The sequence below is a fragment of the Taeniopygia guttata genome, chromosome 2 (genome assembly GCF_048771995.1).
Source record: "Taeniopygia guttata chromosome 2, bTaeGut7.mat, whole genome shotgun sequence".
Taxonomy (NCBI): Eukaryota; Metazoa; Chordata; class Aves; order Passeriformes; family Estrildidae; genus Taeniopygia; species Taeniopygia guttata.
Genome location: NC_133026.1, coordinates 83,189,528 through 83,216,028, shown reverse-complemented (window position 1 = coordinate 83,216,028; position 26,501 = coordinate 83,189,528). Strand labels below are relative to the sequence as shown.

The window sequence follows — 26,501 nt, the reverse complement described above, 5'->3', positions numbered from 1 at the left end:
TTGCTCAGAGCCCCATCTAACCTGGTCTCTCATGCTTCCAGGGATGGGGCATGCACAGCTTCTCTGGACCAGTTCCTGTGCTTCACCATTCTCACAGTGTAGAGTTTCTTCCTAATAGCTAATCCAAGCCTTCTTTCAGTTTGAAACTATTACCCCTTGTTCTATCACCACATGCTCTTGTGACAAGTCCCTCTTCATCTTTCCTCTAGGCCTCTTTAGGTACTGGAAGGCATTTAAAAAAACTTTTTGTTTGGTAGAATGCAATTTTACCCTGCACATTTATTTTTAAATGTACAAGGCTGTATTTTAAAATAGATTTATCTGTGTGATCCAAGGTGGTTAAGCCAAACCACACCCAGAACATCTCAGTTATTTTATACTTCCTAAAAACCGTAGGCCTCTGCCGCATTTTACTGGAGAACAGCAGGAAACACACAGTCTAGTCAAACTGGATCAGAACTTCAGCATGATAAGTATTGCAGACAAAGTAGTTATTCTTTCCTGTCCAGAATTGGCATTAAATGTCAAACAGCTTAGGAACAAAACATCAAATCAGATCCAAAGTACTCTCCTTTGCTAAGAATAGTCATATGGACCTTCTTGTCTGAGTCTTAAATTGTGTTCTCTCTCCAGTTTTGTTTCTGTGCTCTAGTATTTGTTTGTCGGTCATTAACCTTTGGTGTCTTTTATGTAGTGTTTGGTCACTCCACCAAAAATTTCAGCAACATCGTACTAAAATGAAAAAGTAAGGTGTTTCTTAGCTGAGTAGTTAGAAAGGTAGGACATATTTAACTTAATTTCAGCTTTAGATTTAAGACCTGCTCGAATTTCAAAACAGAGTATGTTCTCTACCAGATGTCCAAACAGGTTAATAGAAAGTGGGGATCTGTGTGGAACAAGATGGAAGCAAAGGAAGGACTGACTCTTTGCATCTTCTAAGAGCCATATTCAGCCCAAGATTGGGAAAAAAAGTTGGTCTAGATTATTTGATTACTATTCTCTTGCTATGTTTGGTGACTCTCTTCTGCGTGTAGAATATACATGGAGTTACTTGAAATAGAACTCCCATTTAAAATCAAGCTGAACTGTATTATGGTTTGGAAAGAAACTTTTTCAAGTTGGTTCCATGGAAATCTGATATAAGAATAACTTCACTGCAAGGTTTTCACAGCTTTCTTATATCGATGGAAATACAAGAATTTTGAAGATCATTTGTGGAATTCCTCTCTTTTCCTCTCCCCACTTTTTTTTTTTTCTTTGCATTCGAAGTTTTGTGAAAAATTTTCTCTGAATTTACATTTTTTAAAGAGCATATGATTTGCTTTGAAGTTTTTTCAAAAGCTTCAGCTGTACTTTCAAATGGTACAGATGAAGGCTGGGGATGCTTTTCATGGAACAATTTTGTATTCTGAGCAGCATGGCACAGGTTGGAATGTTTCAGGCTTCCTTAAGTGTTATGTTTAACACATGCCTGTTTCGTAATCAGCAATAAGGTGAAACCTCAGATTTGGCTGGATTTTTGGATTATTCATTGTCCAGACAAATTTGTTCAAGTTGCATGATTGTCTGTAACGTATTTTCTCTGATGCCTGGTGTGAACTCTGATTTTGTTATAGTTGTGGTACTGTTGCTGCTGAATATATTTTATAATTTCAGTGGCGCATGTGTGGAATCATAAATTGTTATTTTGATGAACTATCTTCTCTTTACAAATACTTTTTCAAGAGGCAAGATAACTGTCCAAATATGAATGAATTATCACAGTATTATGCACTACAAAAATATATTACTGTTCCACTTTAAATGTAAATGTCAAGCACATAGGACACCATGGATTATGACTCTGCCAGGTTATTTTGTTTTCTCTGAAACAATAGTAAGAATGCTGAGGTAAAGCAAACACATGCAAATTTTAATTTAAAAGAAATAGATCTGTAAACAGACAAGTTGAGATCTGTATCAGAAGAACTGATAAGCATTTTAAAAACATGTGCACAGCTTAATGCGTATTCATGTAAATACTGGTGTAGGTGGGATTCTCCTGTAGTTTGGACTTAGTAGCTGTTAATGTCTGTTGGTGTGTAGCATGTGAACTGAACATGGTTGTGAAACAGATGTTTTCAACTTGGAGACAGTGTCAGAATGAGTCATCATGAAATGAGCTGATACAGTTTTGATTTGAATGCTCTCTATGATAGCAGTTGCCACAGTGCACTCTGTTCTGAGGTGTTGCATACATATTAATGACATCTGTTTTCCTTATTTGATCTTCAGTCATCATCTTCTGAGTTCTTCCCTTTTCAGTGAGGTCATATTATCTCAAATTTTTCGCTCTTGCCACTTTTCCAGCTCATACTGTGTAATCCAGTTAAACTTGAAAAAGATTACTCTAAAGAAGGTCCTTCCTCTTCTCTTGCATGAGAAGAGCTGTGATCTACCAGGTAATAAGGAATTGCTCTAGTTTTCCATTTTTGTTGCCTTTGCCATTAGCCCTCCAGGGTTCTTCACCAACTTTTTGAGCAGTTGTTGGCCAACAATATACCTATAGAAAGAAGATTGTTAGCCCTCCAAACAGTAGTTTCCCAGATGCCAACAGCTTGCAGTTTAAAAGGTAATTCTTGAGCTACAAATGTAATGGTGCTGGCTAATAACCTGTGGAAGATTTTATTTTCTTTGAACTTGCTTGCATTTTGAATCTGTATTGGTTTTCCCAGTTAAAACATTAAAAGAAATGCCAGTTCTTTTGGCAAGTTTGCTGTCTGTGCATTTATTTTCACTTCTGCTGATATTCCACTGTATAGGACAGGATCCAGCTACAGCTGGTAAGTTTTTTTTTTTAGCTTACATTGTTTTATTTGCAACAGACTGGTTTATGAAACCAAAACTTTTTAGAAAAATTACCAGTTTTAATGAACTTGGTTTCTCTGATCCTTTACAGAATTTTTGAGGGGAAGGCTGGGAAAATAAAATAATCCTTCATTACCATTGTAGAGAACTTCTGGAGTGTGGGGGAGCATAGTTCATATCTGCTGTATTAGGCAGTATCAAGCTCCAGCGAATATTGAGTTCTTGACGCAGAATGGAGTATTTCTGTGCCGAGGCACAAAATGAGAGGGACAGTTGCTGTCTCTTTTAAAACCTCATGTTTTCAGAATCATACTGCAATAAGACTTGCTGATAATGGGGACACTCAAAACCAAATGGTTTTGTACAGGGTTAACATCTTCACCAAAATAAGTATGGACAGGTCTCTTGTACTGGAAAATATTGCTGGTGTCAAATGGATGTGAAGAATTCAGTTGTAAACTGGAAAAATAAGCCCCATCTGCCGTTTGTTCCAGATTTAAGTACTCCATTTTAGGTTATGTGATTGTTCAAATCTAGGCGGAATTTATCAGACTGTGAGTTCATAATTTACTCATATCTTGTCTTCAAATTAATGAACAGGATTTGACCTGGAGCATTTAATGTATGGATTTAGTACATTATGACACTCAGTCAGAGCATGGTGCTAATAACACCAAGGTTGTGGGTTCAATCCCCATATGGACCATTCACTTAAGAGTTGGACTTATTGGATCTTTGAGAGTCACTTACAACTCAGAATATTCTGTCACCTGTAGTCTGGAAATAAATAAGATGCTTTGTCTGCTCTTGGCTGATGTCTGTTAGTGCTATGATTGGCACTGCTGTCTACTTGATACTGAACAGTTAGTTGTGAGCTCATAAACACACACTGAAGTGTGAATATGTTGCAGCATTTTTGAGAGAAAGAGGGCATGAATTGTGAAAGTTGAGCTACTCCAGGCTAGGCCTCAGATTGAGGCCTGGTGGGGCCTTCAAAGCCTCTGACGCAGTTAGAAATTCAGGGTTGTGGCGCAGATAGAAAATAGTCTTAAGGTACTGTGGGGACCACGGGGTGTGAACTAGTATAGGTTTTATGGTGTACAGTGCAGGCCGTTTTAAGGAAAAGGTAAACAATGTTAGCCTACCAATCAGAGTGTCTTTGTTTCTGTAAACTATATAGAAGCATATATAAACTACCGCCTGATTTTGAATAAACGGAGAACGTTGCAGTAATCATATTGATTGGATGTGCGTTTGTCTTGTCCAGTTTCCCGTTTCCCTGAGGTTCCCTGGCTTTATGAATATATTTAATTCATGTCATTTTATCTGATCTGTTTAACATTCAAAGCACTAGCACTGTTCCCTCCCAAAGATGGTAAACTAGAGGCATATCCACAGCTTGTGTTGTCTTTTATCCCCCCATCTTAAAACTGAGGTAAATTTTCTAGAAATGTATTTTTCTCATGCTAATGGTGAATTATTCTTCCTTGTAGTAAAGCTGTGATGGATGTATTGGTTGATTTATGCAGCCAGTATCACTTAAATCCATCTCAACATAGTCTTGAACTAAAGTCTTCGGGAACTCAACAAGTTCTGAGTTACAAGCCAAACACTTTGATAGGAGCACTGGATGTACAGACAGTTCTTCTGAAAGAGAAGATTGCAGAAGAGAAGGCAAAGCGACCTCTGCCAAGGGTCCCTGAGGTCAGTACTCTGGAGGGCTAAAATGATGCCATGAAACATCATTCTATTCCTATGATTTCAGTTCTTCCAATCTTTCCATCTTTAAACTAGATGGGAAAGACTTGGGATTGATTATAACCTGCTTAACTAATAATGTTTTGCACATAGATTAGTAGAGGCTAGTCTAGACATTTAGACAAAATGGTATGTTGCATGTGGTTGGAGAGATGGAACTCTGAAGGTTAGGAAATTTTAAATTTGCAGTAATGAAAATTGCAATAATGGCTGAAATGAGAGTGGGGTTGTGTGGAGATAGTATTTTGGTGATATTTTGTGATATTATGTGAACCATCTTCATTGAAGATATGGGAGAAGGCTGATCATTAATAAATGTATTTCACAATACAGTGAAGATTAAAAAGTAGTTATTTTCCAAATGTTTGCTGGAATTTTTTTTATAATAATAACTATATTTAATTATACTCTCCCACCTTTCAGAGTGGGACTTGTAAACCTTCACATTATGTCTGCCTCCGATTCCTTTTCCTTCTTTGCGTATTCTTGTGAATGTCTTCTTAGTGGAAAGCGAGGTCTGAGATTTTATTCCTTGAAATATTTTTTGCAATATAGGGTGTTTGCCTAGGAATAGTCAAGACAACATGAAAATCCCGAGTGCTTTTCTCATTGTGAGATGGCCTATCCACCAGAGAAGGGGGACTGACAGTTTATGTTTGTTTCTGCAGAAATCTGTGAGGCTGGTAGTGAACTACCTGAAGACACAGAAGGCTGTGGTTCGAGTTAGTCCAGAGGTGCCTCTCCACAACATCATCCCAGCTATTTGTGAGAAGTGTGAAGTCAGTCAAGAGCACATTGTTCTTCTGCGGGACGGCATAACTGGGGAAGAGCTGGAGCTTACCAAGTCCTTGGAGGAGCTAGGGATAAAGGAGCTGTATGCCTGGGACAGAAAAAAAGGTGAGCCAAGACTGATAGCAGTCACTGCAGGGTTATGATGTGGCAACAATATTATGGGCAGTTAAAAGCATTTGTGCTCCCATTCTTTTGGGGCCCAGCTGAAACAGCAGAGTGAGATCTCCGTCTGGAGAGCAGCACGGGTTTGTTCAGTGAGCTGTGCCCAGAGCAGCAGCCTGGTCAGCAATGTGTCCAGCCATCCTTGGATGCTCTTGGGCCTTGTGCCAGGCTGGGCTGGACTCTGGCAGGGTGTAGGTCGTCCTAAGGCAGGGCAAAAGGAGGAGCTTTGCTGTGTTCCCAAGCTGCTGTTGGTAGAGGTCCACGTAATACAAGGCAGAGTCTGTCGCCTACCTGTGCTGTGGGCTGGAGAGAAGGAAAGAAGAGACATGCCATAGTCATGGCAGCTGTGAAAGCTGAGAGGCAGAGGCGACAGACCAGGGCTTATGAGAAACAGACTGGACAAGATCAGAGACCATTTCTCCAAAGAGCACGATTATTGACAGTTTAATGAAGAAGAACTAAGAGGTATTTGTTTATTTATTTAAAATTTTGTTCTCATGTTTACCTATCCTCACTTTCTGTTCTCATAGACAAAATTGTAATAGCAGTTTCTCAGAGTTGAGTTTTATCAGCCTGATTATGAATTCAACATAATTCTGTGATATGCTTTAAAATATACCTGCTTTAAAAATACACATTGACAAGCACTACTTCCTTTGAGGTCAGATAGTGATATTAATTAAAATTGTCTCCTGTAGTTTTTCTCAATTGCTACCACTTCCAGCATGGTAAATGTCCTTATTTATTGTTTAGATAACGTCATTCTTGTAGGTGCTGAGCTGTAGGCTTATTTTTTATTTATAAAATTATTTATTTATGTTGACATTCTGTCTCTTCTTTCCAACTCTTTGATAAGTGGCAGTTCTTCGTCTGTGCGAGTCAAATTTCAGTGAGTTTAGACTTCTAAGTAAACTAAATATCTCCTTTTCTTCTGAATTGCTGGGATGTTCCAAAAAGAGGCTGACAACATGTCATAACTCAATTGCATGTTTATTTTTTTCAAGACATGTTTACTGTAATTAAGCTAACTGTTTTGGAGCAACATATTGAATGTGGAGTATATTCAACAGGATTCATTCAGCATACTTCAGGGACAACTTAGAGAGTAATTATCATAAGCCTTCAGTAAAGTCTTTCCTTTCAAATGAAAACGGTGGTATGTATGCTGGTGCAGTGTTGGTCCTCAAATTTGGTTTTAGCCTATACAGTCAGAACCAAGACTTTACTACAGGACTGGGATTATAGCAGCAAATTATCACAGAAGATATTAAGTTGAAAGAACCCACAAGGTTCTACACATCATAATGTGCTGCTCTCTACATCAGCTTTTTTATATTCTATTCTTTTTTAACCTTTCAGTATTCCTTTGTTTTCATTATGATAAAATCCCCCTGAACTTGAGTATGATTCAATCTTTTGTGCTTTCCTCTTACCACCGTGTTGTCTGACAAAAACAGTAAATGCACGCAAAATTTGCAAGAATTTTTCCTTTGTTTCAGCAAATTTCTTCTTCAAAGTTCTCACTTGCAATATCCAAGAGGAATAAACCCATTGGTTTCAGTAGCACTTGGTCTGTGACTTGTACACTGAGTGGGTATCTCGCCTGTTTACTTAACAGAAAATAGATTTTTAAAACACATTCTCACTAACAAGTAAGGTCTCACAGGTGCTGAAAGCCATAGGCTGTGTTTGTAAGAGCCGATTCTAGAAATACTCCACACTCTTCCCTTGCCTGAAACAGAAAACACCAAGAGCTGGAGGATTATTAAAAGAGAAGCTCTGCTGCCACCTGCTTACTTAATTCTATTTAGCAGTTGAAGCAGCTTCATGACTGAATCAGGAATTAATACAAATGCAGCTAAAGTACTTCAGTAGTAGTTCTGCATGTGTGTTGTTGGTCAACATTTTTTTCTGTAATGCTTAATAAAAGAGGGGCTAGGACTTATTAATGAATATTGTGCTTTAAAAGGGCTATATTAGAACTTTAATGTGTTTTCTCTTATCCTTTCATTGCCTGACTTTTCCAGTTCCTCCATCAAAAACTCAGTCTGAACCTTCTCTGAACTATAGAGGTACTGTATAATGCTGCTGAGAGGAAGCTTCATTCTGTGTTTAACTCTTTCACTTCAGTCTATGTGTAATGTGGGTTTGGTAGGTAGATCTTTAAGAGTGTTGAGTGAAGTGCTGTAGAGAAACATGCTATTTTTATCTGTTTTGTCTTTCCAAAGTGTTGCTTACATAACTTGTGCTTCTACTAAGAACAAACACATTCTGTGCATACTGTATCTTCAGTAATATCAATTAAAATACCAGCAAGTAACAAATTCTGCTATTTAACTGTTTTGTGGTGTGGTGTATCTCTGTAGATTCCAAGCCTGTTCAGTTTACCTCAATCATGATTAGGTACATTTCACAGTTACTAATATTTCCAAAGTCTCTTGGGTTCAAAATTTATTCGGTAGCAAAGGCAGAAAATTTTGATGTCTGTGAGATCTTCCACTGATTTCAATTTATGTGCAGCAAAGCACTTTAATACCAAATGTATACATACACATGGGTAACTGAACAGATACTGACTTCTGAATTGTTACAGTAGTTGGGATTGGTTTAGATTGTTGGTGCTTCTGCTTCCAGTCAAATAGATAATGTGTGTATTTAGTATGTCCTTTTCCCCACTGAGTCTGTTTTAATACATTGCTTAAATTAATTATCCTAAAGAAAGGTATGGTTGATTCTAATGAGCTTTATTTCTTTGTGTTACTAGTAGACACAGCACAACCAAAGTAAAACTGGATAATTTATTTAAATTTTTATAAAGAAAGTCCACCTACAGTAGGTGGCAGCCATCGAGCAAATCTTAGCTCATGGCCTCTTGGCTTCACTAATGGCAGCGCTATTCCTCCAAATCCTCTGTCATTACTTGCTGTGGCTTCCTCTTCCGTGGAGATCATTTCATCAATAGATGAAATATTTATTTAAGGAAAAAGTTACACAAATGAATAAAGACTAATTATTTTGATATTATACGCATTCCTTAAATCCTAATTTTTTGGGATTACACAATGTTCAATGACAGTGTTGGTGATCAGCTGCTATGTTAGCATTGTTTGTAGTTGAAGACTATGCAAGTAAAGGAATCATAATCCATATCTTGTCGCAGCCCACCCCCAAGCCAGAAACCAGTAAGCATAGTGCCCAGTATTTCAGAAAAGCATTAATTCATTACTGTATTTTTTGCAGTGCTGTTGCAGCCTTTCTTAAGGATAGTTTCTCCCTGTTGTCCTTTGTGTTCCTTGTATGTGTTTAACACCTTCTGACACGAGATTGTTTATATGCAGAAGTGATCTGTGTTGTGGTTCCGCCCCCTCACACAGCCCCCCAAATAATCAGGCTAGCTCAGAGATCAGAGGTTGTGAGGGGAGGAATATCAGGAGATGGCAAAGATTTCCAAAAGAGGATCTTACCCCGAGATTGTTGGTTCAGCTCTCTTTATTCTGTGATGTCCTTGGGGGAGAGTGGGGCAAAAGAGGACGAACAGGAAATGTCAGGGGTCTATATAGACTTTGGACAGGGTGGGCTTCCCTGGCTCTCCGCCAACCCCATTGGGGCAAGAAGGAGGGATCCAGGGCTATCTTGATCAGAGTCACAGGGTCCTGGGCAAGGGGAAACAGAATGCCCATGAGCTCACTATAACACTGTGTGAAAATCACTTTGTAGTTTATGCAAATAAGTTTACGAGAGTTCTGGGATGAGGTTTTTTTGGTGAAGTAAAACTTTATTTTGTGTCAACAAGTAAGTAATTTTGAATTTGAATTTTAACTGTTATTAAGCAAATATTTACAATAGAAAGTATTTTTCTCCCTGTGAACTAAACTTTTTGAATGCTAGTGGAATAATCTGATGTGCTTGGAATCAGGAGGAAAGATTTATAACATTATGCAGAGTCCATTTTAAAAACTGGGAGCACTTCATCATCCGTGTGTTAAATGGGCAATATTGTTTCCTGTAATGCATGAGTGTGTCATTTTGCTTACCCAGCTTGTGGATGAGAAACTGAAGGGGGAAATTGTAGGCATAATAAATGCTATGAGAACTCTTACAATTTCTTAAGCAGGTTCAAGGAAGACACATATGAATTCTTACAGCCTAAAATACCTATACACTCTACTCTTTTCCCACCTGAAGTAAAAGCACCAAGATAAGGAAGATGACCACAACCAGCTAATTCAAATTTTACAGTGCCCTGTTCCCAAGAGGAGGGTCTTTTTCCTTCCCCTTGGAAACAGAGGGAAGAGCTTTATCCAAATTACGCATTTAGAATATCTTGTTTAAGCTCACAGTATTAAGTCAGACCTATGAATAGTTAAAGATACTCACCAGTATATCTTTTTTTAGATGTTTGGGGTTTTTTTAGAATTATGGTACTCTGAGATTAACTGATGGATCTGAAGTCATAAGCAATTTGCTCATGTTTTGCCTTATAATAAGAGTCACTGGATTGTGATTAAAAACCTAGTGCATTATATTAAATTAGATATTCCATTAGATTTTGGAATATACTCAGAACACATGAAAGTTTGATGACAAGGTGCAGGATCTAGCTGTTACTTAGATTATCCAGTCCATACCATCTTCAACTCAAAAAAATCCAGCACTAACCCAGGACATTTTAAAGTACTCATCTTGTGAACCTTTATTTCAAAAATGTAATAACTATTCCATTAAATTTTTTCAGAACCAAATCGAAAGGCTTCAGTAAGCAGTGATGCAATAGAGAAAGAAAAGACAAGACTTTTAGGATTGTTTAATGCTGATAGAAGCAGCAACAAGGTAAGTGTCCAGCAGTGTACTGCTCACTAAAGAGAATTTATTTCTTTCCAGATCTCTTATGTCTGTGGATGATAGCATTTATTTTCCTTTTTCCTGCCTTCCTTTTCCTTCCAGAGAGTAATCTGTTAACAGGGGCATAAACTATATGTGACCAGTGCAGCCTGATGGAGAGTTCGCCTCCTTATTGAAGGAGTCAAACAAGCTGGCCATTTACTTTTTTCTTTATTTTTTTTTTCAATGCTGTGAGTTCAGTAGGTGTTAAAAAAGGGCAGTAGTTTCTGTGTCTGATTATCAGTAGTACTAACATTATAAAATGCATTTATGAAAGAACTGATGTAATACGGAACAATTTAATTACAAAGTAGATGTGTCTTATGACCTCTTCTGTGCATGGGTGATAATTTTTTCTCTCTGTGCAGTCACCCCATTGCCTTCTCCAGGTCTTTAAATCTGATGAATTGGGTATAGAAGAAATAACTTCCAATACTGAACTGAGGGATCATTGTCTGCTGGGATACGTGTTAGCCATTTTTAACTGTATTCTTAAACTGAAAAATTTAGGAAATAAATTTTTTTTAAATAATTCTGTTGAGATGCATTTATGAAGAATATTTCATTTATCACAGGAATAAAATACAGAAGAACTTTCTGACTTAACATAGAAAAAATAGTGGGCTTTTAACTTCATACTTTTTACATTCCTTACTAAAAATATTGGTGATGAATGATTTTGAATGTAAAGTGTTTAATACTCTAGGATGTCAGAGGAAAAAGGGTGCTTTCTTTTTTCTAGTTTAAACCTTCCAATGCTTTTGGAGTGGAATTACAAAATGTCTATCTAATTAACTGGCAGAAACAAACATTTGCTAGTTAATGGACTGGTGTTTTACTTATCCAGTCATCTCAGTCACATCTGCAAAACTGTGGAGACTTTTCAAAATCTCTCACAGTTGTCTGACCTTTTTATTCATGATTAAATTTGTGATGCTTTTGCTAGGGAATAGAATCCTTTATGGACATTTTGAATTACTGTGTTAAAAAACTTTATTTCTGTCATAGATACTAAACTATTCTTAATATCTTATAAGGGACACATGAGAACTATTTTATGAGATAAGAAGTTGGTCACTTTCAGAGTGTTTTTTTACTGTAAGAAAATACTTCCTATATAGAAGGGAAAAAATTATAACTGGAGTGATAATACTGTATCTCCTCAGAAGAATCAAGTAAACAAGGGATCTCAGCCTGAGCCTCAAGAGGATGCTGTGGGGCCATAATTCCTCTGGAAGGAACAAACACATTACAGCATCCAATTTCTGCATCATACTTTGTCCTCTCATTCCGTTTTACTGAACTTGGGTGTGTCCTTGCAGTTTTAAATCCTGAAGCAGATCACTTTTAACTTTTAAATTACAATCTTAGCAAAAGTTGCTGTGAAGCATCCTAATTCAATGGTTACTGCAGTGAGTTTCTCACAGCTGAGTTGGAAATGTGTTTAAAGATTGCAAGCTTCTCTCTTTTTTTTTCTCTTCTCTTTCTCTTGCTTATTAAAGCAAAGAAGGTGATACTCTGAGTTTTTCAAAATAAAACTTTGAAAAAATGCTAAGGACATTGAGGGTGAATTAAATTCAAAATTGTGTTTGACCTGGGAAAAAGTAGGATCTGTACAAATAAGTATGAGAAACAGCTTCTAAATCTGAGGAAAAGTTCTAAGTCTTTCTTGCTGATAGTTCTGACAACTTAATTGCTTTTTCTTGGCCATTTCTTTTTTGGACATTTACTTTCAAATGGCAGTTACTCTGTAGGAAAAGAAACTAAATCAGTCATTTTGTTTAGTCAAGCAAGAAGTCACTGTTGCCTTCACAAACCCCTGGGAATTTAAAATATGATCGATGGAAGAATTACTGAAAACTGAAGAATAGCAGAGCACACAGGAGCAAGCAGGTGTTAATTAGGCATAACATATATGACTTGCTATTGTGAACTCTTTCTAACCGAAACAGCAGTGAAACTGCTGAACAGACTTAGCAGGATGGGGGCAAATCAATAAGGTTCTTTTAATTAAAGATTTGGTAGGTTTGTGAAGGGATTAGATGATGGGATGCCTTGTGATTTCAGGGACCTGGAATCAAAACTCCAGGGTGCCTAAACTCTGCTCTTTATGGGTTTTTTACATTTTTACTCCCTTACAAGGCTTAAGTTGGTTCTAATTTTGTTTGTTTGCATTTTGATTTGCAGTGGTGAGGAGTGTATGTGGTAATGCATAGTCTCTATATTAGAACTATTTTATAGGAAGAATTGTTCAAAGTTCTGCACAGTAGTAAGACTGCAGACTTGCAGGCATTTGCAAGGAGAAGGCAATTTCTTTTGCAAGGGAAGAAGAGTGTTAGCCTGTGTTGCAAACTGTCCTGGATCAGATGTCACTGCACACTACAGGCCTATGCTCAGATTTCCATGGCCATGCACATGCTTTCTTTTTCAGCTGGCTCACTGAGAGCAGTAATTGTGGTATGACAATACACCAGACCTAACTTTTCTAAAAAAACTTTTCCATAATATTGAAACCACTGTGACACAGAATGAAAGCAAAGTCCTACTCCCATGGCTGGTACAAATTTGATAAAAGTATTTCTTTGGTTGACTTTGTACTGGCAGGCTTAATGCCAGATCAGGTATCATCTTGTTCTCTTCCATTCTAATTTTATGCTGGATCAGTTACCCTCTGTTCTCCTGTAGCTGGTATAAAAAACCATAAAGGTGGCATGAACTCCATTTCTTTTCTATGTTAAATGTAGTCATTTGCCTGAGGCTAGATCCAGATCAAATTGACACTGATAAACAATCAGTAGAGCAGAGGTGCTATGCAGACAATCATGGGATCTAGGCTTAAGTAAGGTACATGTTAGCACACAGAAATGGTTCCTTCATGGAGAAATGGCAAGGAAGGAGGTCCCTGCTGGCTCAATTGTGTCTGTGGGTATAGCAGAGACTAGCAGTCTGGTCCCTCATATTACAGGAATTAGTTACTCCCTATTTTTATCCTTGCCTAAGAATTTTGTCTTTGTATTCTTAAATATTTTTGCTGATGGCTTAGCTCCTTGCCTACATCAGAGAATTCTGCAGACTACTTCAGAGTTTCTCAGCATTCAGGTCCAGCACTACTGAGGCAGTTTGTCTTGGTTCCATGATGGGGTTTGGTATTTTGCTCTGGCATGTTTTTGCAGTTTTGTTTCCTTTGCTGCTGCTGTGTAGGACACTTGTTTGTGTTGCAGACAGAAGAATACTTGAGGATGAACAGAGATTGTGGTGAGGAGGATGTTTTTAGTTCTGCATCTACAAGTGAAGGAAGTTTGGATGTAAGTACTAACACAGCTTGTAGATGCTATTGCATTCTTATTAGCTCCTGCAGTTTGAATTAACCAGAAACCACTGCTATTCCTGATGCTTAGCCAAGTAGAAGTAGCTTATGCTTTAGCAGGCTTTGTTACATGAGTGCACAGTTTGCATATCTTCATGAAGTTAAAATATAATGCATTGCCTTCAAATAAAACTTGTTAGCTTCACTATGAATAAAGTTTCTCTCAGTGTTAAATTCCAAGCAGTTGTAAGAGAGAAAAACATGGGTGTTGTGACATGCAGTGACAGTCCTGCATGATGCAAGACAATGTTTGCCTTACCAAAGCTATTTAAAGGGGGCTTTTCTTATAAAACCACACCTTTCCTTTTCATCCCTGTATCTGACTTCTGCAGCATGGCAGCATTCCTTTTGTTTCATAAGGTGCCTGGGGGTGAAGAGTAAACACTGCAAAAAAACAGATAGGATTTTTGTTAAGTATCTCAGTAGGGTTTGGTGTACTAAAATCCTGTGAACCACATTTAGAAACATTAAGTGTCTGACAGCCTATCAACTTATGAGGATCCAAATAGGAAGATATCAGATTAGGAAGTGTGAATCCTAAGTATTTTCTAAGATGGTTGTGGTAGTATAGTAACTATAAAAAATGGCACATATTTTTATTACTTTTTTAAATTATTTGATTTTTTGTTTTCATGTTTTCAAAACCTGAAGAAGACTGATGATGTGATAGGAGTTTGAAATGTGAGGATCAGCTCTGAATCCCCCTTTCATAAACAGATCTTTGTAAAAGGAGTGTGGATCTGCAAAATACAGAACTCACTAGCCACAGAGAAGGATGCCAGGGAATTATGGAAAAAATGAAGGAATAAGAAAACAAATCCCAGATGCAAAGAGTAATATGAGAGGAGTCCAAAAGGAGAAATAGATAGAAAATTGATTGGCTATGAAGTATAAAAAACTCTCCAAATCTGTGAAGACTTCATAATGAAAGATTACTGAAATGGAAAATCTTCTTGTGATACTAAAAATTCAGGCAACACTATAGAGATTAATAGGCCTCTGTTACTAAAGGAAAGTTCTAGAAGAGAGTGATCATGTGTAATTGAAAAAGACTAAGTAAAAGCATTCAAAAAGCATCACAAACTCTGCCAAAATAAAATTATTTTGTGGTTTGTATTCACTGCATTATAAATTAATCTCAATATCTTGATACCCAAGTACTTGAAAAAAATGAGGAGGAAGAATAGGAATTACAAATAATATGATGGTAAAGGTGTGTGATGCTTTCCCCAGAAGGGACACATCACCTTATTTTTCCCAGAAATTTTATAGGACAAATTGTAATTTTTTTTTTCTCTCTGACATTGATGAAAAAGATCTCAAAAACGTTTTGAACATGTAAATGTGTTCTAAAGGTGTCAGTTTATGGGGAGGAAAGGGCTGTTGAAGAGGTAAAAATGTTTAATTTTATTCAGTTTAATGAGCAAGTTGGAGATTTAACTTTTTCCCACTTTCTTCATAAGAGGAATTAATCTTCAAGAGCAATATAGCCCTTGTTCAGTGTTTGTGTTTCACTTCTGGTTTGACACCTGTATTTGTATAAGCACCAATTCTGCTAAGACATGAGCACATGAAGAACATGTTTACCTTGTTGCATTGAATTTGGTGGTATTCTGTTCAAGCTTTTAGAAGGTTTATTAAATAACTAACAGATTCACTCAGCAGCACAGAAAGTCCATCTTTTGAAGAGGCTAGATGGGCTTCATTAAGAAGTTCAACAATTGTGATGCCTTAGGAGAAAAATTTAAAAATATTGCAAACTTGGTACAGATAGTTGGTGTAGATAACTTTTTATTAAGACAAATTCATATGAAAACACCAGCAAAAACACTTCATAATTTTTAAAGTTCAACTTAGCAGTTCCTTATGGACTAGATTTGAGACCCTTAATCATTCTGAGTAATTTGTTATTCTGCTTGTTCAAAAGATACCTCATTTATTTCAATGGAACTAAGTATCCCTATTCCAACTAAGTGGTATCTTACATGGCCATATATATGTAAATTATGTATTTAGAGAGCATTACATAGAAGTTTCATTGCTGAGATAGGATTATTGGCAAAATGTCATCCACTAGAGGCTTCCTCTTTTGTGGTTACCTCAGGTCTGCTCTCTAGTACTGTTTTGGTACATCATCTGAAGGTGTTTTGGTTTTGTTGTGTGGGAACTAAAGGCAGTTTCAGTTTTATTTCTGAAAGAAAAATATCTTGCTTTTGGTACAGTACCAGGAGTTACACTGACTGGATCAAGAAAATCTTTCTTGCCTATTAAGGAAATAGTTAACTTGTGAAGTACTACTAAGGTAAAGGCATGAACTCTCATATGCTTAGTTTAAATCTTTTTCTCACTTATTGTGTGGTGGGGGTGTACACTGAATTGTAGGAAAGAAAATTTAATGATTCTATTCTGGGTATTGATTTGGAGTTTGTGTGTTTCTTTGTTTAAACTGGGCAATATGAAGTAATGGAATAAAAGTATAAGAAATAATAGACCCTTAGGTGTTTATTCAAGCACAAGTTATATTCATTTTTTAACCACCAAACCATTCTCAGCTGCCTATTTATCTAATTATTATTGAGATTATTAATGTCTCTAAAAATACTTTGAGTTGTTGAAGAAGAAGCAGATTTTCAAAGTGAAGATGGCAAAGTCAACACTTATGCTTGAGGTGAAGGGACACTTTTTCACAGTATCAGCAAAAATAAAGGCGAGAAGAATTTGTTAGCTTAGAGAGAGGGTGTAGAAATGCATGAAAAGACTTCTCCATGAAAATCCTCAAAGTGCAGCAATTCATTACACCACACACCAGTAAAGGACACAAAATCCAGCAGTGTATTGTAAATGAAGGAGAAATCCTTTCCCTTAATCTGGGACGAAAAAAGAGTTTCATGCTGAGCAGATGAATTTTATATCCAGGTTAAATTTTCACAAAACAAATGCTATTGAAATATGCAACACACAGGTCAAGCAGTTGGAAGTTGCAGCACAGTTAGCTGTAAGCAGCTTTTTCTGTGCCAAAGGCAGACTGTCAGAGCTCAAGCTCACAACAGCTGGAGAAAAAAAAGGAACTTGAGTTCTCTCCGCCGCTTGGTGTCACTGTCCTCATATGAACAGTTGATCAAGATAAAACACGGTATTGGAACACAGTACTAAAATTAGCCGGTTTTATTTTTGGGGCCTTCGTGTTTTCATAAATCAAGAGTGAAAAAACACATCCCAAGTGCTGAACGATATGTGGCTCTGATGTGGACTTTGTTTATGTAATATATCAGCTTGAGAACAAATATTTAGAAGTACAGCCAGGAACACTTATCTAAGGTTTTGAAACTTTAGCACAAAGTCTTATCACACAGGGTTTCTCTAGTTCAAACAGGGCTGCAGCAGTGCACTGTTGAAGGATCTTCATCAGCACCATTTTTAAAAAAATCTAGTCTTTAGTGTATGTCAGAATGTAAGTTTTGCCCATAATAGAATCAATTAATTTAATGAAGCAAATAGTCCAGTAGTTCTCTGCTTGGTGAGTCTGTCATGCTATGATTATTTATGTTCATATGCAAAACTACAAGAGGAAAAGAAGCATGTAATTTAAAATACCAAACAGTTACCAGATATTTTGGGGATATGTGTGGGGGATTTGGGGTTTGTTTTTATTTCATAAAACAAATGTACCTGCATAATTGCAAGATTGTTCTCCAGAATAAAAATTCTGTTCTGCAGAAGAAAATCATCCAGAATTTTGGTGCATTAGTAATTCTGGCTATCACTTCTTAAGTGGTGGCAACAACTCTTTCCAATATAAGGGCTTTAAAAACATATATGATTTACCTGAGCCTTGTACTCTAGCTGTAACTTCTATGCCCTCTTTGATGGCAGGAGTTGCGCCATTCATAGTACACTGTGTCAGTTCAGAATGGGTGGAAAGAAGAATTAGGTACAGTTAGGTGAATGTTATTTCTGTTCAACCATGTCAGCTCCCGGGTGATCAGGTAATATCCTTTTCTCTCAAGGATTTCATGTTACATAGGCAGGTACCATTCAGGGCAATAGGAATGAGAATAATGCCCACGTCATCTACGTGAGTTAACAGCCATCCATTTTAAATATTTCCTTGTGTTTGACAGTCGCGTTTGCTTTAAATTCCTGGTTTTGTGTTCTCCCTTCTTGGTCTCCTGACAACACTTCAAGTGTGTTTATTTCTTGTTAGCTGGGACTAATCATGGGGTAGTTATGTTGCATTTTGTAGAGGTAAAGCTATCTATGCACTGTCCAAGATATAGGTTGCCATCTGGCCTTGAAACAATGTTTCCTAGTATAATTTTGTTTTCAAAATATGAAACTCAACAAACTGAGTATGGAAAGTTATCTAAAGGCTGCAGCAGACAGGGCTGTTCACCCTAGTCTTTCATTAAAGGGTGCCTGTAAGCCAGTAGTTAGATGCCAGAGGATGATACTAGGGAAGATAGATTTTCATTTGTGGAGCTGTTGACATGGTTAGAAGAAAAATAGATCTAACAAATACCATATATCTTAGCATAAGGTTCACCATCACAGTGCAGTTAGGTTTTTTTTTTTATAGCCTGTGATGCACTGTGGGGAAAAAAAGAAAAAAATCATTACTATTTAACTTGCCTTGGTAAGACAAAAGATTTGCCTAAGGCTTAAGCTGGTATTCAGAGAATTTCAGTAGTAAGGATGCCAATGATCAACTTTATTTCTCCTTATCTGAAGCAATATGCTTTATATATAGCAATAAAAATTTAACTTGGATACAAGAGGGAGAAAAATTTGACTGCACAGAAATTTCACTGGGGAGTATGCTATTAAAATGAGTTGAAATCCTTGTCATCCCCTAATCTGCAAAATGTCCAAAAATGGCTAGAGGATGAGCTACATGTACTTTATTCTGTCACAGAGCAGAGTTATAGATTAAGCAGACCATGAAGGTGCTTTTCAGTCAGACTATGGCTGCTGGAGAGAGGCAGCTGTACCCACCTGCTTTTGTGGTGTGCACTTACAGGATATTAACTGTCTTCACTCATGTGAATCATAGACGGTTTTGCATATTATAGTCTCTTTAGGTTTTTATTACAGTATGTGATAGCAGAAGGCAATAGCTTGAAATAGTGGCTGCCTGCCACCATCAGACTTCAAGCTTTTGCTCCACAATGTGGTGTTACTAGACCTCTTCAAAGAAAAGGTCCTTGGAGTTAGTGCAAAAAAAAAATCTCAGAACCAGCCAAACTACTCTGGCTAAAAAACTTAAAAAAAAAAAAAATAGCCCAAGGCAGACACCTGGAATGGAAAGTCTCAGCATCCATGGTTAAAGCATGGTGAAGTTACAAGCTATTAAAAACAGTATCTGGTGAAAAGACATGTCAGCTGACCCCTGTTCTGTCTGTGCTGCTTAGCTTGTACTTGCCAGCTTCATGCATCCAAAAATCACTTGTCAGCTCTTGCCCTTACCACACAAAAGTGGCTTAAGATAATGAGATTTGAAAAGAAATCATTAAGGGTGGACTTCCTTCCATTTGACTTCAGAGTGTTAAGTTTGTAGAAGTTGCATTTAAGCTCCTTTTTAGTCAATGTGAAGGTTTTTTTATTTTTTAAATAAAATATTATCAAGTAGTCAGTGGTTACCAGAACACGTATCTTTATTTAAAACTGTATGGCTCAGAGTTAAATCATCATAACTCAAGGTATTCATGTTGCTGCTTTTAAAAAGATAGGTTGTCATCTTCAGTTCCTGCGGTGGTTTTAGCAGGGCATTTTGAAGGAAATATTGTTGAGAAACATTCTGAGATGAGCACAGAGAAATGGAGTCAAATCAAAAGGGCTTGAGTAGGGTTATATCTACAAAAGGAATTGGGATCAACTCTACCTGGCAGTGCCTGTTTTAAATATCTGACAGTGTGGGTGTCTGGACTCTGAATATAAGCAGCTGAGAATCAGATTTCCCAGGTTTTGAATCCACTGAAATCTTCACAGTCGCAGTTGCTTTTTAAACTCTGCCCATCTGTGTCTGTTACCTGCCTCTGCTCAAGATTCAAATCTCAAATCAGCTGTTAGAGTCGGGTATTTAAACCTTTTACTCTAGAGCATTACCACCTACCACTGTTGTCCAAAATGTGAGTGAACTAAGTTCTCTTTTTTGCCTTTAGAGGTATCAGCATCAGAGAATTATTTTCTCCTTTGCAAAAAAGAAAACCAAAATACTCCCTGGGCTAGAGACTGCCTGGAACAAAGCTGTGAGGTATTCTTGATGTGGGAAGCACCCTTTTGTAAAAATACCCAAATATTCAGTGACTCAGAGAGCAAGAGCAAACTTAACTATTCAGACCAGTAATGAACTAACTTAAGTGCAGTGGCAGCTCTGGCTTCCAGTGCCAGAGATGTTTTTCTGTGTTTTATGCTAAGCAGATATTACATCCAGCAAGTAAGTAGTCAATAAAGTTAGAACTGGAGGAGCCAAATGGCTTCCTGCCCAGATGAATGCCCTAATCTCAGTCTCTTTTTAGCTAAATTCATGTTCATGTCCTTGAACAGAGAATAGTCTTGCTCTCCCCTCAGGAGGGGAAAGTTTGTTATTTCTCAACTGGACAGTGGTTTTAGACCTGGATTTACCATACTCTTACTGAATCATCAGGCTTGTAGCAGGGGTTTGGACAGGACAAGAGGTAAATACCACAGCTGCCTTTTCAGGCAGTTGCATTTTCGTGAAGCTTAGTTGTGCTTTAAACATGCCTATTGGATCAGGCCCCTTGGCTGACAAGGAAGGAGACTTGCACATTTTATGGATCCTGTCAGAATTTAGGCAGGAGGTTAGAAGCATAGGTTCTCCACTTTTAGGCTCAGCATGCCCAGAAGCAGAATTCAGGCACCAAAATGGAAGTGAGCACATCAGGTGTTGGGCTTATTGATGGGAAAGCACAAACCGCTGTGATCTAGGGAGGCATAACCTACCAGGAGCATGCGAAGTTAGGCTTTTGTGTGGCAATTCCAGACCTGGGCTGCATGGCATCATTCTCTGCACGCTGATGTACCCAGCCAGTCTGGCGTAAGTTGGCTCAGATATCTCCCTCGGATGTTTAATTAAGACCTGGTGACACGCCCTTAACCACCCAAATCCTTTTATGTCTGATTCATCTTTTGTTACTGATTTCACTGAAAAGTTCTGAAGTTAACTCACTGAAAAAAAAATAGAATAAAGCAGCAGTTAATGAGACCAATGGCTTTTAATTTGCATTAATAAAAGCACATTAAAAAATACCCAAAGACAAACTCAAAATTCCATTTGAGATTTTTTCTAGTGACATGTCAACCGCTCAGGCTTTGCTTTCTTGGTAATTAATATTACCAGAACCCCTTTATAGTCTGTAATAGCCTTGTAATTCACATTTGGTCAAAACACATTCAACATATTGTTCTTAGTGGCAAGCATGCAGTGGTCTGGAAAATACCATCTTTAAACAAAAGTTTATTCCAGGATAAGGCCTTTCACAATTGGAATTTCTTGTCAGGCTTTCCACTGGTAACTACTTTAGCAAAAGGATTAGTGTGTATTTATGCTAGTGCCCTTTACTAGATGAAATCAGAAATGGCTAATAGTCTGTCATTGATTCCCTATTTCTAATATACAATGGAAATTTTTTTAGGCAGTAAAACCTGTTTTGTAGTGGCATAATCTGAATCCCATGTAACCATAGATTCATTATATTAGTCTAAAATATCCTGTTAGCATATGTAGATTTTAGATACAGCAAAATTTTTCAGTTAAGGTATAATTTCTTTTCTTTTGCAAACAATTTCTGAGGCATAAGCACTAATAGGACTTGGTTTCTTTCCAGCCTCTTCTGTGGACAGTGAATACTCGATTTCATTAAAAGTAGTGGCATACAATAACATTTCTTTTAATTAGATGATCTCATGATTTCCACATATATTTGTTCTGTGCATTATTGTTAGTTGGCAAAACTGAGCTGCTTGGTAGCGTGTGAAACCATATGTCTCAATAACATCTTATGGCAGGTAAGGGAGGATTTGCAAAACACTTGCTGACAAGACACAATGCATTTTACTTTGATGGGGAAGTTTTCCTAAGTGAAATTTATGGCTTAGTTCTCTCATGCAAAGTCAGATCTACATGAGACTTAATGTCTCTTACAGGTCTTCCTTTAACTCAAAGAGTTGCCTGTATGAAGCAAAGACTGTGTAGTACTGAATGTGCTTCTCAGTTCTTCATCACCAAAAAGAGACCATCTAACACCTGTAGCCTGTGTTGCTGTTTTGTATTATTTCTTCCTTTTTTTAAATAAAATGTTGAATTAGGTTTTTTAAGTCTTTTACATGCAGCTGCAATACTGTTCCTCCCCTTGGAGCTTAGAAGAAAGGACTACGAATCATTTCAGCCATTGCTTTTTCTCTTACTCTGTTTCAAGTGTATAATACTTCATTTGAATTCTATGAAACATTTTGGGATGTGAACCGAAGCAGAGAGTGTGGCAAATAGTGGTCAGTCTTTTTAAAGGCTTTTCAACAGCATGAAGTAGTCAGTTCCACTATCTTGAACTATTTTTTTCAATGTCATTTGCACTTTTAAGCAGATTTAAAAACACTTGGGCAAACTAAGGAAAATATTTCTGGTTTTCTAAGTGGTCAGCTGGAAGGGCAGAAGAGAAAGCAGATCAAGGCAGGTAGCAAGACAAAGCCCTACAGAGGTCTTAAATAGGAAAGTAGCTGTAGGCATTGGCCCCACTTACTTTTTCAGTGCCATCCCAAGCACCTGGTTAGGTGTTTTGCTGGTTCAGTACCTCAGTGACCTGCTGTGAGCCAGGTGTGACCAGTGTGTAGGTTATTGTGCAGGCAACTGAAGCACACTGACATAGTGAGAGGGAGAGATTGCCAGTACATTTATGTTGTCAGTGTGAAATTCCCCACACCCCCACTTCTCTGATGGTAACATTTTCTTCTTTCCATCCCAGCAAATGCTCAGGTATCCATCTTGAACTTCAGTCTCTCCCAGTTTCAGCACAGAGATGGTGTGATTTCATTGACTCTAAATGGAGCTTTTTCTGATTTACAGTTGTTTGCACAGGACAAGAGTCAGGCCAGTAAAGTGCACTGTGGAGGTTTGCCTTGTAAAAACCTAATGACAGTGGATTTGACAGAAGGGGAGAGGGAAGAAGAAACATTTAAGACTATTTATTAATCAAGAATTCCAGCAGGGAGGCTTTTCTTGCCTTGTTTCTGGCAAATGTACAGATGAGAGATACTGTGCAGAGACTGTTTCTGCACAAACTGAGAAAGCCCTTCAGATGTAAACATTTGAGCAGCTGGCATGGGAGATTAGCGCAGCAGCAGTGGGAGGGGGGTAATAGTGGATAGTGGTGCTGTCTAAATTTAACAAATGTTAAACAAGATCCTTGTTCTAGTTTAAGGGCTACAGGTTAGAAAGACAATATCAACTAAAAATACTGGCAGTTGTACAAGTCAGACAAAGTTATTAACTAGTATTTAATTAAAAGCAATTTGCCTATCCAAAGTTCTGACACCTTTTCCCCCCTCACTCAAAATGGAGAAAAAAGGAAGCTTGGAAAATAACTTGGAAAAAGTAACTTTGAGTTAGGGAAAAAAAAAAAAAAGCACAACACTTTATCTTCTGTCTATGGAAAGGCAATACTTTGGGACTTCTTAATGTTTTTTTGTTTTGATTGTGAACTTAGTGTATTGTTCTACTTTTAATTTCCCGTGGCTGAAAATTACATCAAAGAAAGAATCATGCTAAGGGTGAAAGCAGTAGTCTTCTAAGTTCTTAGATATGGTTATATGCTATTTAATATATGTTTTGTTTTTTTAAACCCTTGCCAATTACTTAGACAACTAATTATATATCAGTGTAGGGTATCTGATCATGCACTGGATTCTATGGATTTTGGCTTTTAATCTGTTTTGATTGTGCTTTTAAAACAACTCTTTTTTATTTGTTGGGATCCAGTTCACATGTGTGTTGTTGGAGGTCCTTTACTTTCTCATTTCTTTAGCAGAAGGGATTGAAATATGGATATCTGGAACCAAATTTTATGTTTAAAAAATCAGAGCTATGCTTTCTTAGCTGGCATTGTTATGATTTTCATTGAGCTTGAAAGTATACTGAAGGAAAAAGATTTTCTGGAGAAATGACAATGGCAGCATAATTCAGAGTATTACTTTCTTTCAGCATCATACACTTAGATTGACCATTACAGACTCGATGCAGAACTCACTAGAACCAATGGAAATGGCTTTGGACTATGTCCTTTATGATTTGCTAGCCATTATCTACACTAGTCCACTTTAGAATTGTTTCTTCTTGTCCTACTTCAGGTTCTCACTTTCACTGTAATCTCTTGAAATGTAGGACCTTCATCCCTTTTTGATGGACAATTGGCACAGATAAACCCCTTGAAGTTGCTTAATTTATAGAGCATTTTCTCACTGGGGAAGGAGAAAACCCCAAAGTAAACATGTTAAGTCTTGTAGAAGATTAATTGCAAACAGTGGCAAAGGAAGGGTGTGGCTTTCACCAACCAATAATTTGTTGCAAAAGCAGGTTTTTCTTTGTTATCTGAAACAGTGCATACCCACAAGTGAGCAGAATTCCCAGCGCTGGTTGCCCTATTTAAGCTGTAATTGTGCCAGTTGAAGTCCAAACGTTGGTATATGGTGTATCTATTTCCACAGGTTTTTAACTTCTGTGTCCATTAAATCTGGGACTGCGCTTGAAAACTTTCTGCCAAAACTGAGCAGTGGGCAGTTCCCTCTAGTGAACTGGAGTACACCAGTCTGCGGAAATAAATAGATTGGAGACATGTGATTTCTTAGTATTTCACGCTAAATTCATAGAGAAACAAGGCCATACGCAGTAGGAAAATCAGTTTCCTGGGAATAATAAACACTGACAAGTCAAGCTCTGGTTTCCTAAGGATATATCACTTATTTGTTTGAGAAACCTCACAGGCTACAGTATGCTGCAAAGGAAGATAAAATTATGAATTTATTTATATGTATATACAAAGTGGGAAAAGGCTGAAGTAGCCTAGTCTCCAGTATATCTGTACTTCCAGTCCCTTTGAGGTATCCTATATTATCACTTCATGTTTATTTAGAAGACGATGTGATCTAGACAAAGTTAGAGTTGAAAGAATAGCAAAAAATGTTCACAGTAGGAAGAGACTTTAACACCAAGTATATTAAAAATAGTGTTCAAGCATTACTTCAAAGAAAATTCAAAGTAAGGATCTGCTTCTTTATTGTTAGCCTGTTCCTCTGAACCCAATTAATGAACTTGCATAATTTTTGCCAGCATGATCAAGGTATTGATTTTTCTCTAAGGAGGATAGTCTTTGGAGCATCCATCATGATGGAGAGGAAGCTTGGATTTGAATTTCATTGTCCTGGAAGATTCAGATCCTGAAATTGATTCACTCGACTTCTTTCAAGTATAAGCATATGTATTTTTCTATCCAAATTGATCACCTGCTTTGATAAGACAAGCTTAATTTCTGATATAAATCTGTACATGTTATGAAACAGAAGGTGGCTGTGTACCACACCTGGATGTGCTGCATTGTCCAGCAGGAGAGTATTGTCTTTAAACCTTTTCCTCACACCTGTACTCTCACATGATGTCCTCTTGACTCCTTCTCTTCACTTCTGACCATTGATGCTGATCTGGGACTAAATACTCAGCTGTTAAAATTCAAAGTGGTTTGTTGGCATCAGTTCCCAACCATCAAGCTGTAATCATGATATGAATTTCTTTTGATTTCGTCTTCTGCAAAAAGCTGTCATATCTTGTTAAAGGGTTGGTCTGCTCCAGTGCTGTAGTTTGTAGTCAGAAGTTGGCATGAAACTTCTGAAAGATTGAAAGATGCAGAGAGCTAAAGAGCTTGCTTAGGCCAGCCCTTAGGGCTTCAGGGTCAGCATTGTACTCAGTGTGCAGTAAGTGTAGTGCATTGAGGCACAAACATGCGTACAGATGTCAGGAAGAGCTAACCAAAGTGATAAACTGTGTGTGCATACATCCTTTTGTTTGCATTAGATCCATGTAAGTGTGCACACAGGTTATGTACACCCACACCTGCACATCCAGACATCTTAAAGAGCTAATTGAAACTGTAAAATTTCTGGCTGCAGACTTCTGATTCATGTTGCTAGAATTGTCTTAGTGACTCTGTAATTAGGATTTGTTTTAAGATTTGCACTAATTTTAGAGTTCAAAAGCTTATTTGTTCTTCTAATTTAAGTTTTAAAGTCTTCAGAGGTTATATTGTTTTTCAGTAATATCTTTGGCTGTGTTTTATCATTACAAAGTGTAAAGTTTCCTTTTTGAAAATTTGCTTTGACGTTTGGGTGATTGTATTTGTCTCCCTCTAGCTAACCACCTACAGTCACCACATACTTCAAAGGGAAAAGTTGTTGCAGGAATGCATTCTAAGTTAATAAAGTATTTATGTCAGAATTGGATTATAAGAACTGAAGCTTGAAGCCAGATCCATGTGCTTGAATAGGTCAGAGCAACACCTTTGACTTCAGAGAAGCTTTGCAGATGATACTAAAAATTTGCCTTTGAATCTCAGTAGATTTTCTTCATTCATCAACAGCTATAATAAGAAGAGATTTTCAGAGGCCAATATGTGTCAGAATTTCAGCAGATACA

General features: G+C 37.4%; 1 protein-coding gene across 16 annotated transcripts in view; it reads left to right on the top strand.

Moving 5' to 3' along the window:
• Nucleotides 1-26,501, top strand: part of COBL (cordon-bleu WH2 repeat protein) — a 164,988-nt gene that overhangs the window by 53,813 nt on the left and 84,674 nt on the right. For 11 of the 16 annotated variants that reach the window (XM_072924368.1, XM_072924361.1, XM_030265751.4 and 8 more), the window contains 5 exons: nt 4,341-4,551; nt 5,274-5,502; nt 7,587-7,631; nt 10,295-10,389; nt 13,662-13,745. In XM_072924368.1, coding sequence (XP_072780469.1) covers nt 4,341-4,551; nt 5,274-5,502; nt 7,587-7,631; nt 10,295-10,389; nt 13,662-13,745 — 664 coding nt within the window. The remainder of the gene's footprint in view (nt 1-4,340; nt 4,552-5,273; nt 5,503-7,586; nt 7,632-10,294; nt 10,390-13,661; nt 13,746-26,501) is intronic. The other 5 variants (XM_030265752.4, XM_030265749.4, XM_030265750.4 and 2 more) reach the window with 3 other exon arrangements.